This window comes from Pseudorasbora parva, chromosome 5 (genome assembly GCF_024679245.1).
Source record: "Pseudorasbora parva isolate DD20220531a chromosome 5, ASM2467924v1, whole genome shotgun sequence".
In the NCBI taxonomy this organism is placed as follows: domain Eukaryota; kingdom Metazoa; phylum Chordata; class Actinopteri; order Cypriniformes; family Gobionidae; genus Pseudorasbora; species Pseudorasbora parva.
Window position 1 is genome coordinate 1,969,256 of NC_090176.1, and position 16,987 is coordinate 1,986,242.

Here is a 16,987-nt window from a genome sequence, read left to right on the forward strand (position 1 = left end):
GATTTGGTCAGGAGCTGCTCTTCCCCGGAGGAGGGCCGGGTGGAGAACCATTGGTAAATTCTGTTCTGCCACTGGTGTTGAAAACAGCCAGTGGTACCTAAAATTCAAAGTTTTTAAGAGCAGTTCCGATACCGCTGGGTGCCAAGAGAGCGCGCTTGGCGGTGGCGACGCTGCCATGCGGTGTCATCCTCAGGCACCTCTCTAATCGCCAGCAGGTTTGTTTCCCCCGCACACTCAGACCCCGCCATGGGCCGCTACCATGCCGCACAAGCCGGGTCCCTGCGTGCCGCTACGCTGCCCTGCTGCAGGTACGTCTGTGGTGTCATTGGTCCCTCTGGTTCGGTCACTACAGGCCGTAATTTATTGTACCCAAGAAAAGCGGCGGGTTATAGCCGATCTTGGATCTGCGGTTCTTGGACGGTCCCTTCACAGGCTGCCGTTCAGAATGCTAACGCAGAAACGCATCAACAGGTGCATCCCTCCCTAAGATTGGTTTGCAGCGATGGACCTGAAGGACACGTACTTTCATGTCTCGATTCCCCCTTACACACAGACCGTTTCTACGCTGTGCGTTCGACGGACTAGCATATCAGTACAAAGTCCTACCCTTCGGGCTGTACCTGTCGCCCCGTGTCTTCACGAAAGTCGCGGAGGCAGCCATTGCTCCCATGAGAGAGCGTGGTGTTCGCATCCTCAACTATCTCGACGACGAGAGTGGTTGTGCGTCACAGGGACATGGTGCTCGGTCACCTCAGTCAGTTGAGGTTTCGGGTCAACTGGGAAAAGAGCAAACTCTGCCCCATGCAGAGGAACTCTTTTCTCGGGATGTAGCTGGATTCGGTCGCCCTGACAGCACGCCTCACCGAGGAGTGTGTCCAGACGGTGTTTAACTGCTTGAATTCGTTCAAACGCAGGACGGTGGTCCCACTGAAACATTTTCAGAGGCTCCTGGGGCAAATGGCATCCGTAGCCGCAGTAACGCCGCTCGGATTGCTCCATATGAGACCACTTCAACGCTGGCTACACGACCGAGTCCCGAGGTGGGCGTGGCACAGCGGGCCCCTCCGTGTCCCGTGGACAGACCCTGCATTTCTATGGGCAGGAGTGTTCCTAGAACAAGTGTACAGACAGGCAATTGTCTCCACAGATGCCTCATCCACCGGCTGGGGTGCCACATACAACGGCTTGCAGTTTCAGGTCTGTGGACGGGGTCTCAACTGCAATGGCACATTCAACTGCCTGGAGTTGTTAGCAGTTTGTCTTGCGCTGGACTGCTTCAAAATGCCGCTATAGGGCAAGCATGTTCTGGTCTGTACGGACAGCACTGCGGCCATGGTCTACGGTCCCATGTCATAACTTGCCCGCCACCTCCTGTTATGGAGTCTTCTGAGGTCACTTCCTGCCATTCACATTCCGGGCCTGCTCAATCGTGCGGCCGACGAGCTCTCACGACAGACAGTGCTCCCGGGAGAGTGGAGAATCCACCACGGCATAAATCTCTCGTCTCAGGGGGATATGAGGGGGGAAAGCACAATCATTTGATTGTGCTCCATGGTTTTTACTGATGCAAAGCCATATGCTAATCGCTGAAGTAACCTGCTGAAGCAACCTGCCATATGCTAATTGCTGAAGTAACCCTTTAAAAATGTTTGCCTCCCTACTGGATCCAAATTGGTATTTATGCCTAAACATTGGTAACTGGCTGTTGATCTCAAGATACTCACAACACACTGAATCAATTTGTCCAGTGAGCAGTGAGCAGAGTGTCCTCTAGTTTCTGCAACTTCAGCAGATTTTCCTGATGAAAACGTTCATTGAGCTCTGACTCAACAACATCAAGCACCTGATAAAACTCAACTCTGTAATACTCTGTTGCAGTTTTTGGCTTGTGTGTTCTTGCATCTGCACTAAAACACTTAGGAAGTCGCCTTGGTTCAGGAACTTTGATAGGCTCTAGACTTAGGGAATCCGCAATCACATTTGCTTTTTCAAAAAGTATTGAAGTTTCGAAACCGCCAGCAGGCGGCAGCAATTCACATTAATAACATTAAATACTTTTGTCATTGATAATTACAGACACTATTGTAAAATGAACTAGCAAAACAGATGGCTGGCTGCCTTGGTAACTTGTTAAACTGATAGTTATAGCTAAGCTGAACATATTGCAATGGATTAGCTAGCTAAAATATATGTGGTGTGTACTTAGCTATTATTACACAATATTCTCATACGTCATTCTCAGTACATGCTTTTTTTTTTTTTTTTTTGCATCCTTCTCTGACCAGCAATTAAATATAGTCCGCTGTGCAGCACTTCTCTTCATTTTTGGCGCTAACGTTATCCGTTTGCTCTCCTAAACAGCACTTGCGTTGTTTTAGTGAAAGTGCATCTCATTTGTTGGGCGTTACCTATCGGTTCAATGGAGGGGGAGTATATTTTGTCTGATTTATTATTACAAACTAATATTTGATTAGGAACAAAATTATTGTTACAAAATAAATGAATTCTACATATTTTTCATTTGATCTACTTTGATTTTCATGTTGAAATATTGATGGGGTTGTAACTGATGGATTTGAATATGGGGGGGGGGGGGGGGGGGGCTAAGTTTATTTATAAAATAAACCCCCCATAAACTCCACCCCTGGGCCTACAAGTAAATGTGATGCGTGTCCATTTACCTGTATTGCCATATCGAAATAATCCATCGAACATGTTGTGATCCCAAAAATAAAACAACACCTTTCAATCAATTTGTTTGTTTTTCAATAAAGCAGCTGGGAATGCTCATGAATATGCATGTATGCCCCGCCAATTGGAGTTTTAGTTTTTCACAGGAACTGAATATTACATAACACAGTTGGTGTGTGTGTGTATGATGACCAGCTCTACTTAAAATGGGACTTTATACAACAGACTGCGTTAAAGAAAACAAACAGTCATTCCCTTACGAAACAAAAATATATTGCAATATATTTGAAAATATCATGCAATATATTCACATATATGGGATTTAATATTTATATTTTCCAATATATTGAAAGCGGCAATCATTTGTATATTTTGCAATATATTGCATGAATATATAATATATTTTATAATACCATCAATATATTATTCCATATATTAAAATATATTTCAAGAAAATATATATATATTTGGTATATATTTTTCTTTCGTAGGGGTTCAGTCGTGGAATGAATGAACTATGCACTTTCTGTTGCTAAATAGTTTTGTTATACTGATGAATGAAAAACTGCTATACTGTGAACCTTTAATGTACACATGCACACAAATAGTGATATAAATTATACTATTAATTAAATAAAACAGTTACTTGTCATGTTGAATTTTTTTCTGATATATGTTCTTCACAGAAAAAGAGCCAATGCCAATGCGTCTGAGCTTGAAAAAATAATTAATCGTATAATTTTTCTTTTGATAAAAAAACGAAAACGTGTCCCACAGACCCGAACACCATACAGCAAGCCCTACCTAAAAAAATATTCACCAGGTGCCACTGATTATCTGTCTTTGTTTTATATTGTTCATCATTGGACAACACGTATTTAAACATGTATCTCAAGTCTTTTCTTGTATGTGTTTTTGTATGTAAGCCTAATTTTCTATGCACTTTCATGATTTTACTCTTTGACCGGGACTTTTATTTTGGTGTGGTGTTGTGACGTCATAGGGCCGCGCCGCGAGACGCGTCTGTTGTGGATCAGCTGAAGAAAGGTTTGTGTTTTAAAGAATTTAAAGTGTTCAAATAGATATAGTCAGGTAAGACAGTTATGTTGGTTTCACAAGCAGTCTGAATTGATTATGTAATGTAACATTATAATGCGTTATCTAATTTTGATAAGCGTTATTTCTGTGAGTAAAGCGCGAGTAACAGAAGTGTCTCAGACTGTATCAATAATCAAATTCAGTCTCTGTTTAAAGTCTCGATGGAGAAACGCAGAGTGAACTGAACCAATGCTTGTCAAAATTATTCAATGTTTCTCTTGAGAAGATCTCAAGATCCTGCAGAACCAGAGGCTGCAGTTTCAGGACACTCGTTTTTAGTTTGAAAGATTTATTTCAACAACCTATAGTAAACAAAGACAACAACAACATAAAGCTATATAGCATACTGTGGGCTCAAGGTGGACGGATAAAAAAGGACTGCAGCCTCTGGTATTGCAGGATTACAATGTTGGTCTGGTCAGAAAAACAAACACACTCTTACAAACCAACTAAAATGTTTTTGTGAAAGTTTGATCTATTTAAAGCTGCAGCCTGTAACTTTTGGTACTTTAGTGGTTAATAAACAGAACTGGAGCTATTTGTTTATATCTATGGCAAGTTATGTCTAGAGACCCAACCGGTTTAAAATAGTCCTAATATAAACTAATTCAGGTTAAGACAAAAACACGTTCGGAAAATCGATTCACGATGTACTAAAAAGGTAATGGACTGCAGCTTTACCGTAGTCTATATATCATATGAAGTGTCAGTATTGACTTGGTCTCGAGTCCATTCCCCCACACTGGAAATGCATGGCGTTAACCCAGTATAGCCTGTGTATAATCCCTTCTGCCGCTCGACAGAGCAAGATACACTGAGCCGTATTGGGTGGGATTGTCCGTACAGTGTCTGTGACTGGAAAACAACCCAACATAGACTAAAAAATATCATCGGCGATGACCGACAGCCAATGAGAGTGAGAGGTTCAGGGAGGAGTTAGACAGAAGATCAGTATTTTAATAGAAAATATATTTACAGTTCTATCAAACAGAAACAAAGCCCAAACATTTGCAAGTCCAGCTGCAGCAGCAGCACATTACAAAATTATTTATTTACCTCAAACTGTTTTTGCTCCCTCTGTCTCTCCAGCAATTTCCTCCGCCATCTACTTTTTTATTTTTCTCCATAAATCAGCACACAGACGATTTGGAGCAAACTTTATGCAGTTTATTATTTTTAAAGGTGCCCTAGAATGATTTGTAACTATGTTAAATTGTTCTCTGATATCTACATAGAGGGCGTGTGGCTTATTTAAGGGCAACATTTGTCCAGATGCAGTTTTACAGGTCCATTTACAACCCTATAAATTGTCCCTAGGATGTAGTGCTTTTTTGTTTTTGCCTTATTTGGAAGAGTCATGAATATTATTGTTGAGCTCTGCTCTGATTGGCTTATTTCAGCAACTCACAAGCATTTCATATAATTCAGCTTGTGAGTCTTGACCGTCCTGACAGAACACAGACAGAATAAATGATACTTTAAGCAGAACATCTCAAATGGAGATTTATTGGTGTTTTCAGATCATCCGCGTGCAAGAAAGAGCTTGCGTTCGTGCGGTTGCCAGATTTCAGTAATTAAATTCCCCAAACAGAGCTTTTCTGTGAAAAAAAAACCTGTATACTATCCGGTGTTTTACCTAAACATGTCCAATCTGGCAACCATATGCACACGAGCTTTCTCTTGCGGTGATCTGAAAACACCAATAAACAAGTAAGCTGCATTTTATCAATCTCCATTTGAGATGTTCTGCTTAAAGTGTCATTCAGTCGACATTTTAGACTTGTCTTTTTTAGTCAATGATATTGCATGTTTATATAACGTTAGTCACAAGTCTCGTGCAAGAACTCCGGTCTGACGCACCTTTGTTTACTTGTCACATCGCACGTGTGTTTAGTTGGGAAGCGTAGTTTGCGCACCAGAGAGAGAGAGAGAGAGAGGAGAGAGAGGAGAGGAGAGAGAGAAGAGAGAGAGAGAGAGAGGGAGAGAGAGAGAGAGAGAGAGAGAGAGAGAGAGAGAGAGAGAGAGAGAGAGAAGAGAGAGAGAGAGAGAGAGGAGAGAGAAGAGAGAGAAGAGAGAGAGAGAGAGAGAGAGAGAGAGAGAGAGAGAGAGAGAGAGAGAGAGAGAGAGAGGAGAGAGAGAGAGAGTTGTCGGCGATTCTTTACTCTTGTATAGTCATGCAGTGTGAAACCTGTCGCCGATCCATCGGTCAGTGTGAACACAGCAGGGACTGAATGATACCCCAGATAGTCACGCAGTGGGAAAAGAGCTGTGACCCGACCAGTTTGAAAATCGTGCAGTCTGACCTAGGCTTAACAGACAGCAGGCAAACGCCAATCCACCTGTCACTCAAAGTGGCCACACCCTTAATTATTCACAACTTTAAGGCTTTATATAATGTAAATGAATGAGTTATAAAGAAATTCACACCCCTCACAGTCGCCATGAAGGGCAAAATTAGCCGTATAGACCAAACCACAATTTGTACCAGGCGGTAAACATGTTTATTTCTGCTGTAAAGTTGGGCATTTTAACGCGAGGGAGATGCAGATTGAGTGTCTTCTAGAGCCGGTCTCTTAGTGGCCAGTCGAGGAACTGCAGTTTAAGTCACTTCAAGAGAAATGGAGGGAGGCGACGCTTGAACACAATGGCCAGAGGTGCCATTTTATCATCAGAATACTGCTCCTCCAAATATTACACAACATGCCTACTTCATAAATCTCGTCTTTCAATAAAGACGTTTATTCAGTGCTCCTGAATTTAATGGATTTAAAGTATTACATATATTTAATGTTTTAAAATTACGATAAAACTTGTCTTGTGCTATTTAATGTTTTTCTGAATATGGCGTGTGCAATGCAAACAGTGTGTTCATGTATTTGTTTGGGCTAGAATAGAAACATGAAATGAGCCGAGTCTGATGTCAAACGGTAACGTACCGCAGTGCCACGTTTAACACACATCTGTCAAAAGCTTAAATCCAGTTATTGATGAGCTGTTCAGAGTTAGATAACGTTTAGAAACCCATCAGTTTTCTGTTGTCCGGCATGCATGTGGCTTTGTGTTTATTTATTCGTGTTTCTTCTTAGTCCATGCACGGATTAATTATTCAGCATTTACATTTTACAAAGCACATTTGGAGTTGACATGTCAGTGTCACAGTATTATTCTCAAACTACTGACATTTTTTCCTTTTTTTTACGCAACCGTCTTCATCGAAAGATTGGATGATTAATGAAGTAGGCTATTATATTTGGGGCATTCGAGTGCTGCTCATGTAATGTGAATATATCGGCTTGCATTGAAGCACAAACAGGAGCCCAGTGTTTCCCATCATGAAATAAAGACTTTTGACTGTTTTGTACATGAATAACCTCACACAGTGTGTGGTAGATTGTGTGGAAACTGCTTTAATGATAAGTTAATGCTTTTTGATGCAGTTCGAGTCCCGTGACAGATATGACTATATTGCAATGGCAAAAGTTTAACAAAAACGGCAATAATGACATCTCATTTGTTTTCATTGTTACGCTAAAACATCATCATGTAGGTCAAATGTTTAATTGTAATGGACGTAATACACAAGCTTTCTGAATTGACGAAAGTATGAAACTTTCAACTTTCTGGCAATCAATGGTAATCATTACAAAGAGTAAAGATAAAGTGTCTAACATGGTCTGCATGCGTTCATTCGAATGGGTTGTTTTCCCCACGGCATAAACGGATATGACGGTTTTGTGGCCGACCGAGTCTATAATTGTATTCTATTAATGTGTAGTTCTTTGGGTTTTTTGTGTACCATTAACTCTGGACTCCCTCACCAGTGACTGATCTAGACCCAGAGATTTACTGTGGATTTATTCTTGATTCTGATATTAACATGATTAAATTGTCCAAACACACAGGAAATCTCCTGGAGAAGCCTCGGAGAGCCACATGACACACTATTATAAAGATGGCGTTGATTAAACAGGAGAGTGAAGACATAAAGATTGAAGAAGTGTTCAGCTTGGAGCATGAAGATAAACAGCAACAAACAGGTTAGTTTCATTCCCTCCGGTTCGTGATTTTTCGGCTTATTGAAAAAATGAGTGAGCGGATTGTGAGAACAGGATCTGGGCTCTTAAGTTTAGATTTGGGGCCAGTTTGTTAACAAATATGTCAACATTACACCTGAAGGTGATTATTTCATTATGTTTTGCTGCTTTAGGTTTCTACTGGAAAGGTTAGCATTCTAACACAAGCTCCCATGCCGTCTCCATTTAGAAACATGTCATGCCTGGTATTGTTGTAAAACTGTCTAATCCCAATATGGCCATTTCCTTTGACAAAATAACCAACCGTGAACGTTTGCCGGGATATCTACAGTCGAAAACCACATCTGATTGGCCGACTACGGGATTGGTTCTCACGCGTCACGTGATACGCACTGACGCTTCCTTGTTTATTCGCCGCCTGGGAGAAAACGCTTACAATGCTGAAATCAGCTCATAAACGTTCACAGAACAGACGGCAACAGCTGTCACTCGCAAAGAAAAAGTAAACAACAACAGATTAGACGATAAAACCCTGTCAGCGAATGATAGATGGACATCTATTTTATTTAAATTTTATTTACTTGCTTTATAAAAAATATTCAATCAACTATCACAAACTTTGCTTGCAATAAATACATGAAAGAGGAAAGGGTTAAATGAAATGCTGAAGCCCTAGCTATTTAAACATTAGCGTAATAAACGCGGTACTCATCTTTATCTCCTATTGTGCAGATCAGATCAGACAAATCCACGAAACAACAGCGTATAACGCCCGTTTCACACATACTCCGTCTGCAGTGCGTATGCGTTGTGTATTTTTTTCAGTCCCCATGTTAACGGATGACAGCTTTCACACTGCACGCGGATGCGGTCCGTCAGTCTGTTCCAGGAGCGTTGCGTCTGCAGCAGTGTACGGATCGTTTTCATACCAGCCCTGCGTCCCAATTCGCATACTATCCATCCTAAATAGTATACGAAAATAGAATTAGTATGTCCCAAATCGTAGTATGTTGAAAAGAGTATTCCAAAGATTCCCGGATGGTTTACTATTTCCGGTCCGAATTCACAGTATGGATCGATGGGCACTCTAACGGCTGATATTGCCCACAACCCATTGCGAGTTGGACGAGGATTCGATTAGAACTACAAACGCGGATAAAAAGCGTTAAAAAACTACAAACATGACGGATGTGCGAGTTCGATGGTTAAGTAGAGAAGTTTAGATAAAGGGGTTTGAGTGACCCTATCAATATTTAACCTGACAAAAATATATTTATTCAGTGTTGTCCACATTATATTTCACCTGCAGCAGCATTGTGAACTTTTGTAATGACATTTTTGGCCATTAACTTTTAAATGCATCATTATATTTAAACTGCAAACACATGAGGAGAGTCTCTGCATTAAAGACCCACAAATGGCAGATCAACGAGCGGCTACATTTCTCTCCGATACGGCAGGAGATTAAACTGAATGTGGAGGATTTGAACTGTGACGAATCTGACGATGATTGACAGGGCAGATAAACGGTGACAGGATGCAGGTAACTAAGCGACAGAGTCCGTTAAAGATGGCGAAGTAGTATGTCCCGAAGCTTGCATACTTTTCTGCTACACACTCAAAAGTATATACTTTTTCTTCACAAAAAGAGTACATACTTTTAGGACGTAGTATAAGTAGGCGAATTGGGACGCAGCACGAGTCTATTTTTTGCTGCGCTGCGTTGCTGCATTAAAGCGACAGAACACTGTTTGAATCAAAATAAACATGTACTGACGTGAAAATCTAGTAATTTCACCACAGATGCATACCATTTAAAATATACTCTTGTTTCAAAGTCAACTTTTTTTCTCAAGTAAAGCAGCACTGACGTTGCTGGCTCAAAACATGTTCTGCATTATCAGCAGCTTTTCTAGTGTTAGCTAGTTTTCAGTCCATTGAGTGCAAGAAAACATTAATACCAAATACATTTCCAAATATACAAATTATGTAAAATAAAAGGTATAACTGCTTCTTTTGCCTTATGCACCGTTTTTCTATTTTATTTCCTTTAGACAAGCAAGAAGAATATTAGGGGCGGCGGTTCACTAAACCCACGGGTCGGTTCATATCACAGGTTCAGGCTCACGGTTTTCAGTTCTGTACGGTTCTTGTTTTTTTTTTTACTTTTAATCCAGAAATACTTCAACATATGATATATGAATTATCCACAATTTAGGATACAGTATTAAGTACAAATTATATCATAGCCTAATCATGCACAAACTGAGCTTGACCATCTCTGAGGAAAGGGATATTTTGATACAGCGAGAGAGAAGACATTGACATGCTTTTCATTTATTTGGCGAGAGGAGAATGTGTATCGCTATCTCTACAGGACCTTATGTACCTTTTTAGCACAAATATTGAACTGAAGAATTAACTTGCGTTTATCAAACTTCAGTGTAGCTTTAAGCCTCGTTTATTCCTCGACGCGTCCGCTCGTGCGCGAGGCAAAAAGGACGTCGACGCGGAGTGTGCGAGACCCCGTTTCGCTTGCCGTTGTGCACGTCAAATGTCGTAACTGCGTGTGGCTCCGCAACTGACGAGCCACGAGTTCCAGACGAATCTGCTGGCGGAGAATGACGTCTCATCACGCCGCACCCGGTCTGCGCGTCGAGTATAAACACCTTCCCAAACGGACGAGGCGCGCAGTCAACAAGAGAGGGGCGAGGAAAACAAAAAAGCATGCAAATGGCAGTTATCGCGGCCGGAAAAATGATTGAGCAAATTTTTTTTATCGTGCGATTAATTGATTTATCGACTATCGCGACAGACCTACATAAGCCCTGTAATGGTCTGCCATGATTTGTTCACATCTAGTTACCGCAGTTCCTCACACTCAGCGTGACTTTGCCTGGAATGCTACAAAGTCTAGATTTGTGTTTTGAAAGGGTTAGTTCACCCAAAAATTAAATGTCTGTCATTAACTCCTCTCCCTAATGTCGCTCCACACCCGTAAGACCTCCGTTCATCTTCACACACAGTTTAAGATATTTTATATTTAGTCCGAGAGCGTATGCAAGTGTATGCACACTATACTGTCCATGTCCAGAAAGGGAATAAAAACATCATCACAGTAGTCCATATGAGACATCAGTGGGTTAATTAGAGTCTCTTGAAGCATCCAAAATACATTTGGGTCCAAAAATAACAAAAACTACGACTTTATTCAGCATTGGCTTCTCTTCCGGGTTTGTGTTCAATCCTCAAATAAAGATTCAAACGGTTATGAGTCAGTGAATCGATCAATGATTCGGATCGCCAGTGTCACGTGATAAATAGGCGCTTTTAGTCGCTTTGAAACCAAAACTTCTAACAGAGCCGTTGTTGGATTTGATGTGTTTCTTTGTGCTGTTAAAGTAGGGTTAACTTGTATTTGCTTTTGTTTTCCTTTAGACTGGATGCAGCTGAAAGAAGAGAGTCAAGAACTGGAGGAAGTTGAGAAAAATGAGTATGAGAAAGATCATGATTTCATAACCGGAGAAAAATCTTTTAGTTGCTCAATGACAAAAAACGTTTCCTTGCACTGCCAACAGTGTGGAAAAAGTTTCTCTCGAAAAACAAGCCTTAACGCCCACATGCGAGTTCACACCGGAGAGAAGCCGTTCATCTGCCCTCAGTGTGGGAAAAGTTACTGTCACAAATCAAACCTTAAAATCCACACGAGAGTTCACACAGGAGAAAACCCATTCATCTGCCAACAGTGTGGAAAGAGCTTCAATCAAAAACGAAATCTCAAAGTTCACGTGCGAGTTCACACTGGAGAAAAGCCGTTCACCTGCCATCAGTGTGGAAAGAGTTTCACTCAAAAATCAGGCCTTAATGCCCACATGAGAGTTCACACTGGAGAGACCCCGTTCTCCTGCAAGCTGTGTGGGAACAGTTACTGTCATAAATCGAGCCTTAATGCCCACATGAAAGTTCACAAATGGAGAGAAGCCTTTCATCTGCCAACAGTGTGGGAAGAGTTTCAGTCAAAAATACAACCTTAATATCCACATGAGAGATCACAGCTGAGAGAAGCCGTTACCGTGATCAGTGTGGGAAGAGTTTCAGATGGAGAGAAACCCCTGAGGACTTACTCATGTCTTCTGTGAGATGAGTGGGGAAGGAGCTTCAGACGGTAAACACCTGAAGAATCATGTAATAACTCATCCGAAGAGAAGCATCTCTTGTGCCTTCACTGTGCAGTGACTCGCATTAGCAAACCAAGACTTGAGAAGGGTCACCATATTTTGATCACCAAAAAATCAGGACACTCGGCCCGGCAATGAGATACTCAAATGATACTCGAAGTTTACTCAAAATTTAAAGTATGCCCTCTTTATGGATAGAAGATTGTTATATTAGGGTCAGGACAGTTTGGTCACCCTAGCCTTGAGGATCAAATGAGAAAACACACCGGAGAGAAAGCCTTACAAGTGTCTTCAGTGCGACACAAGATTCACATATCAGAGACTTGAAACATAATTTGTAAGGAAATTCAGAAAAAAATAGCCAATAATCTGCACATTCACTCCAGGAGAAAGGGATTTAATTTTGTTTGGTGTTAGAATAAAGTACTTAAGTACACAATTACCATTGCACACATAGGTAATAGATAGGTGTGTGGGACGAAGGATACCCATATCCAAAAGGAAATCCTGCACACTATCAATACTCTGCCATTTGCAGATGCACCTTAAAGGTAACGGAGCAAGGGCGTAGGTTTGGTCTCGGCTTTGGTGGGGACATCCTACCAGGGGCCTGTACCATGAAGGTAGTTTAACAAACTCAGGGTTACAGGATTAGTTTTGAGTTGACAAAACCAAACCATTGTTGGTCCCATGATGCTGATCATCAGCTTTCTCTGTCAACTCAGCTAAACTCCTGAACTCAGGATCAAAGGCTGTGACATCAGCAGTGAACAGCCAATCAGACGCTGTGGAACTGAGATTCACTTCTCGCGAGACAATCAGTGAGATTAATTTCTCTCTTCTGCAGAATATTACATGATTGAAAAATATTAAGAATTAAAATAAAATATAAAAAAAATCACAGAAAGAAGAAAAGCTGTCTATGAAAGAGGACAACTTAAAGAAAAAAAATAGTATATGTCAATGCAAGTAAAAGTTATGAAGTTAGTTCATTTGATTTGATTATATTTCATTTAAGCTCAGTAAGCTTCTTTTTTTTAATAGTTTTATTTATTGATTTTAAAGCTTATTTATATGACTTTATGTAGGCTATTTATATTAATTTTAACAAAGTGCCTATTAATGATTGATTAACTAAAATGATAAATGTGTAATTCATGAAGGAAATAATAATTACATAAATTATATCTAAATCATTCAAAATTATTATTTTTTATAAATAAGCATTGATAAAAGCCAGACGCTTTAGTCTTTAAAAACCATTTGCTCTGTCGTGATCTTTAATTTGGAGCAGAAACAGGGGGAGTGGCTTTATTGCATCAGAGGCGTGTCACTTTACTCACAGCTGATTGGCCCAATTTCAGTTTGAGATCTCTAATCCAGAACATAACCTGCCCTGGAGCAGGTTAGCCGTGGAGCGTAAATTACTATGGCGATGAACACAGCTAAAAGCCAAACCACTTTAATGGTCCCTAAAACCCAGGATTGGCACAAACTAAGCCTAAACAAATCTGTCTAGCCAGCTAAACCGACTTCATGGTACAGGCCCCACGTTTGCCCAGATTATATAGTCTATTATTTATTACTGAGTATGGAAATGTACCATAGTTTAGGAATGAATATATCTATTAATTTATGAGGCTCTTCAGATCAAATGATCCAGTACCAAAATAATAATAATACAAAATACTCTTTAATTACCAAGTTCATAAATGATTTTCAAAACTGATTTGGATAAAAACCAATACACACACAAAATGACTTATTTTCAATATAAAAAGTGATCGTGGACTGAATATTTTGTTTTGATACCTCTTACCACACTATTGGGCATGTCAAAGATTAGTGACACCTTAACCACTTCAGCTCTGCAGCACCCCCTCTTGGACCCCACCGGTGGGTCCAAAATTGCATCATCATAATCTTTTTTAAAAATCTATAACTCGCGCACCATAAAACTAGACATATATGGTATAATTTGAAAGATTAGAACCTCAGCTTTCTTAATAACCCAATAACTTCAGCATTTATATTACACAGAAGAAAATAATACGGTCTGAATCCCCCCCCCCCCCCCCAATAATATAAAATATCATATTTTTATCACACAAACACACCTAAAATAGACAAGTCATATATCAAATGAAAGCTATCAACCTCAGGAATATCGCTGAGCTAATTTCACCGATCCAATAATTTACAGTAAATGTATTATCAAAAGAATCACAAAGATGGAAATGACTCCTTTGAACAAGCAAACACACGAGTCATATTCCTGTTCGGATCACAAACTCGTTGTAAAGCTACTAGCGTCAAACCCTATATCAGCTTGTTCCTTAGGTTGTTTGCTTCAAAATGAGACTATTTTTACATGTCTGTGAGCAAGTATGGCCAAACGACACTGTAATATGTCACCGGTGTCCAGATCAAAACATGGGATGCAGACAAATACTCTTATTATTGCTAGTTTTGATTGTCGATGTTAGCCACGATTTTTGATGATGTCATCACATATTGCATCATGTGACAGAAAAGCTGAGAATCTCAGCTCTTTATAGACATGGGCTCTGATTGGTCTAGAATCATGATCCACGAGATCTCCCTTTACAAAGTTGAGGAGGCGGAGCCTTCTTTCCGATTTCCTAGTGGCCAGTTTATGTCAATGCAGATGAGGAGGAGTTATTAGACACTTTGGTCAGATAAATCTCAATCACTTTTATTTGGAGTTATTGAGGAGATATCAAGAAAATTCTTTTTTCTCCTGTTTAGTGCCAATTTATAGAATCAACAGGAACTTCCAAAAAGCTTGGATCCCAAAATGATTAAAAAAAAAAAGATTTTAAAATAAATTAATTAAAAATATTTATTTTGTATCTATGTTTATCATAAGATTGTGAATAGATACAATATAATATATGCAATATTCCACCACTGTGGGTTCAAATGTAGTTTTTTCTGTAAAAGGAGAGCATTTTTATCAATTTACTCCAATGTATGTGGGTAGGGCGCTCTTTTAAATTCAGATATTCCTAATTCTCAAAAAAAATGCTAAATGTGCTGCAGAGCTGATGAATTGTTAGTTTTTGTGCAGCATCAGATTTTTTCTCCCTCATTTACAGTTCGTGGCTGTTTTTGCCCCATTGACTTCCATTATATCCATTTTTTGATTGGAAAGCCATGACACCATATACTCATGCAATCTGAATTGTTGGTGGTTTTCTCTGTTGGGAAGAGTTAAAATGTGTCATTTGTTTTGATAACCTGGTGGCAGCATTAACCCTTTAGATAGGCCTGTGCTGAAAAAAAGCTTAGTTTCTGGCATTTGTATAGAGTATAATAACTGCATATAAATGGGGGAGAAAAATGTAAATCTGATGCTGCACACAAACTAACAATACATCAGAGCCAGTGTTACTAATCTTTGACATGACTGATAAAAGGTCAAAAAATATCCAGTCCACAATCACTTTTTATATTGAAAATACGTTAATTTGTTTGTGTTTAAAAAAAAAAAATCCAAATCAGTTTTGGAAAATCATTTATGAACTTGACAATGACGACATCTCAACAATAAACATGGAATCAAGTATGTAAACTTGCAACAGAACACATTTAATATTATTTAACATTTGATTATTTTATTTATCTCTAAATAACTCTTTAGTAGCCTATATTAGTGCACTTTAAAACGATGGCTCACCCAAAAATGATCATCATTTACTCGCCCTCATGATGATCCAAACCTGTATGAGTTTCTCTGTTCTGCTGAACACAGGCTATTCAACATAAAGAAATGCATACAGGTTTGGAACAACTTGAGGGTGAAGAAATTATGACAGATTTTTAATTTTTGGGTGCACTGTCTCTTTAAGCTGTCATTCTGAACCAGTAAAACGTTTTTAAATGATATGACAGTATTATTTGTTATAGCCTGGCTATCTAAATGATAAATAAATACCATTAATTAGGCTATAATCTATTAATTAACCGGTCTAATATTAGTCTACCAAGCTCTGATAATGTATGGAATATTATATGAATATATTTTACATAAAAAAACAATAGGCCTACCTGTAGAAGCAAGCATGGATGTGTCTGTCGGTCTGAGACACTGAAATGCTTCTCTGCAAAGTGTGCAGTTCGCCACAGGTTCATCGTGAGTTACTGGAGAGACCCACTGATACCTTTTTCTATTCAGCCCTAAATCTGTAAATCCTCTTGTGTTAAAATGGTGGACGTGAGCTCGACATGTTTTTAAAAAACTGTGCAAGTTTCCACCGCATGTTCAGCAAAGCCGCTAAAACGCAATCTTGTGCATCGCGGGATGCGTCGTTTTGCTTGTAAATAAGGGACGATTATTTCAAGGGACAGGTGGCAACCGTTTCATTTGTTTCGCCCAGGCCATCGGAATCGATCCATATAGCAGCACGCTAAACTATTGGTGGGGACTTATAGGCTACCTAGCGTCCCCCCTAAACCTACGCCCATGTAATGGAGAAGTGAGACCATGCTTTTGTGTGGAAAGATTTGAATGGCTTGGCCACCAGCAAATCTTTGTTAAATAAATGATTTAATTCAAGTTCAGTACATCAGAGTCCAAATGTTAGATACACTTCTGTCTTGCTGTGAAAAGCCACAATGTAAAAGAAAAATGACAAATAAAAAAAGGACTGAATGCACTGAATTGTACCTCATTGGAGCGAGTGATCACAGTAATGTGAGTTTTATTACATTTCAATGAGTTATTATTAACCCTCCTGGAGGGGGAAATATCTACCACAACCTGTATTTCTGTGGGGAAGGAGTCGCAGTCAGATTACAGATCAGTTGAGTTTCAGCAGCAAGAACAAGAGTTAAGAGAGAAAAGGGGAGTAGAACTTCAGCAGCTTAAAATAAATTAAGGAGAAAAGAGCATAATTTCAGTCTGTGCCTTTAACATCCACCTAAGAGATGTAAAATAGGTTAAGCGAGTAGTTTTAGAAGCCC

General features: G+C 39.7%; 1 protein-coding gene across 1 annotated transcript; it reads left to right on the forward strand.

Moving 5' to 3' along the window:
- Positions 1-3,681: 3,681 nt before the first annotated feature.
- On the forward strand, positions 3,682-12,720 carry LOC137074937 (gastrula zinc finger protein XlCGF49.1-like). The gene is made up of 3 exons (XM_067443037.1): positions 3,682-3,738; positions 7,692-7,826; positions 11,262-12,720. The coding sequence occupies exons 2-3, from the start codon at positions 7,742-7,744 to the stop codon at positions 11,855-11,857; spliced, it is 681 nt and encodes a 226-aa protein (XP_067299138.1). The 5' UTR covers positions 3,682-3,738; positions 7,692-7,741; the 3' UTR covers positions 11,858-12,720.
- The last annotated feature ends 4,267 nt before the right edge of the window (positions 12,721-16,987 follow it).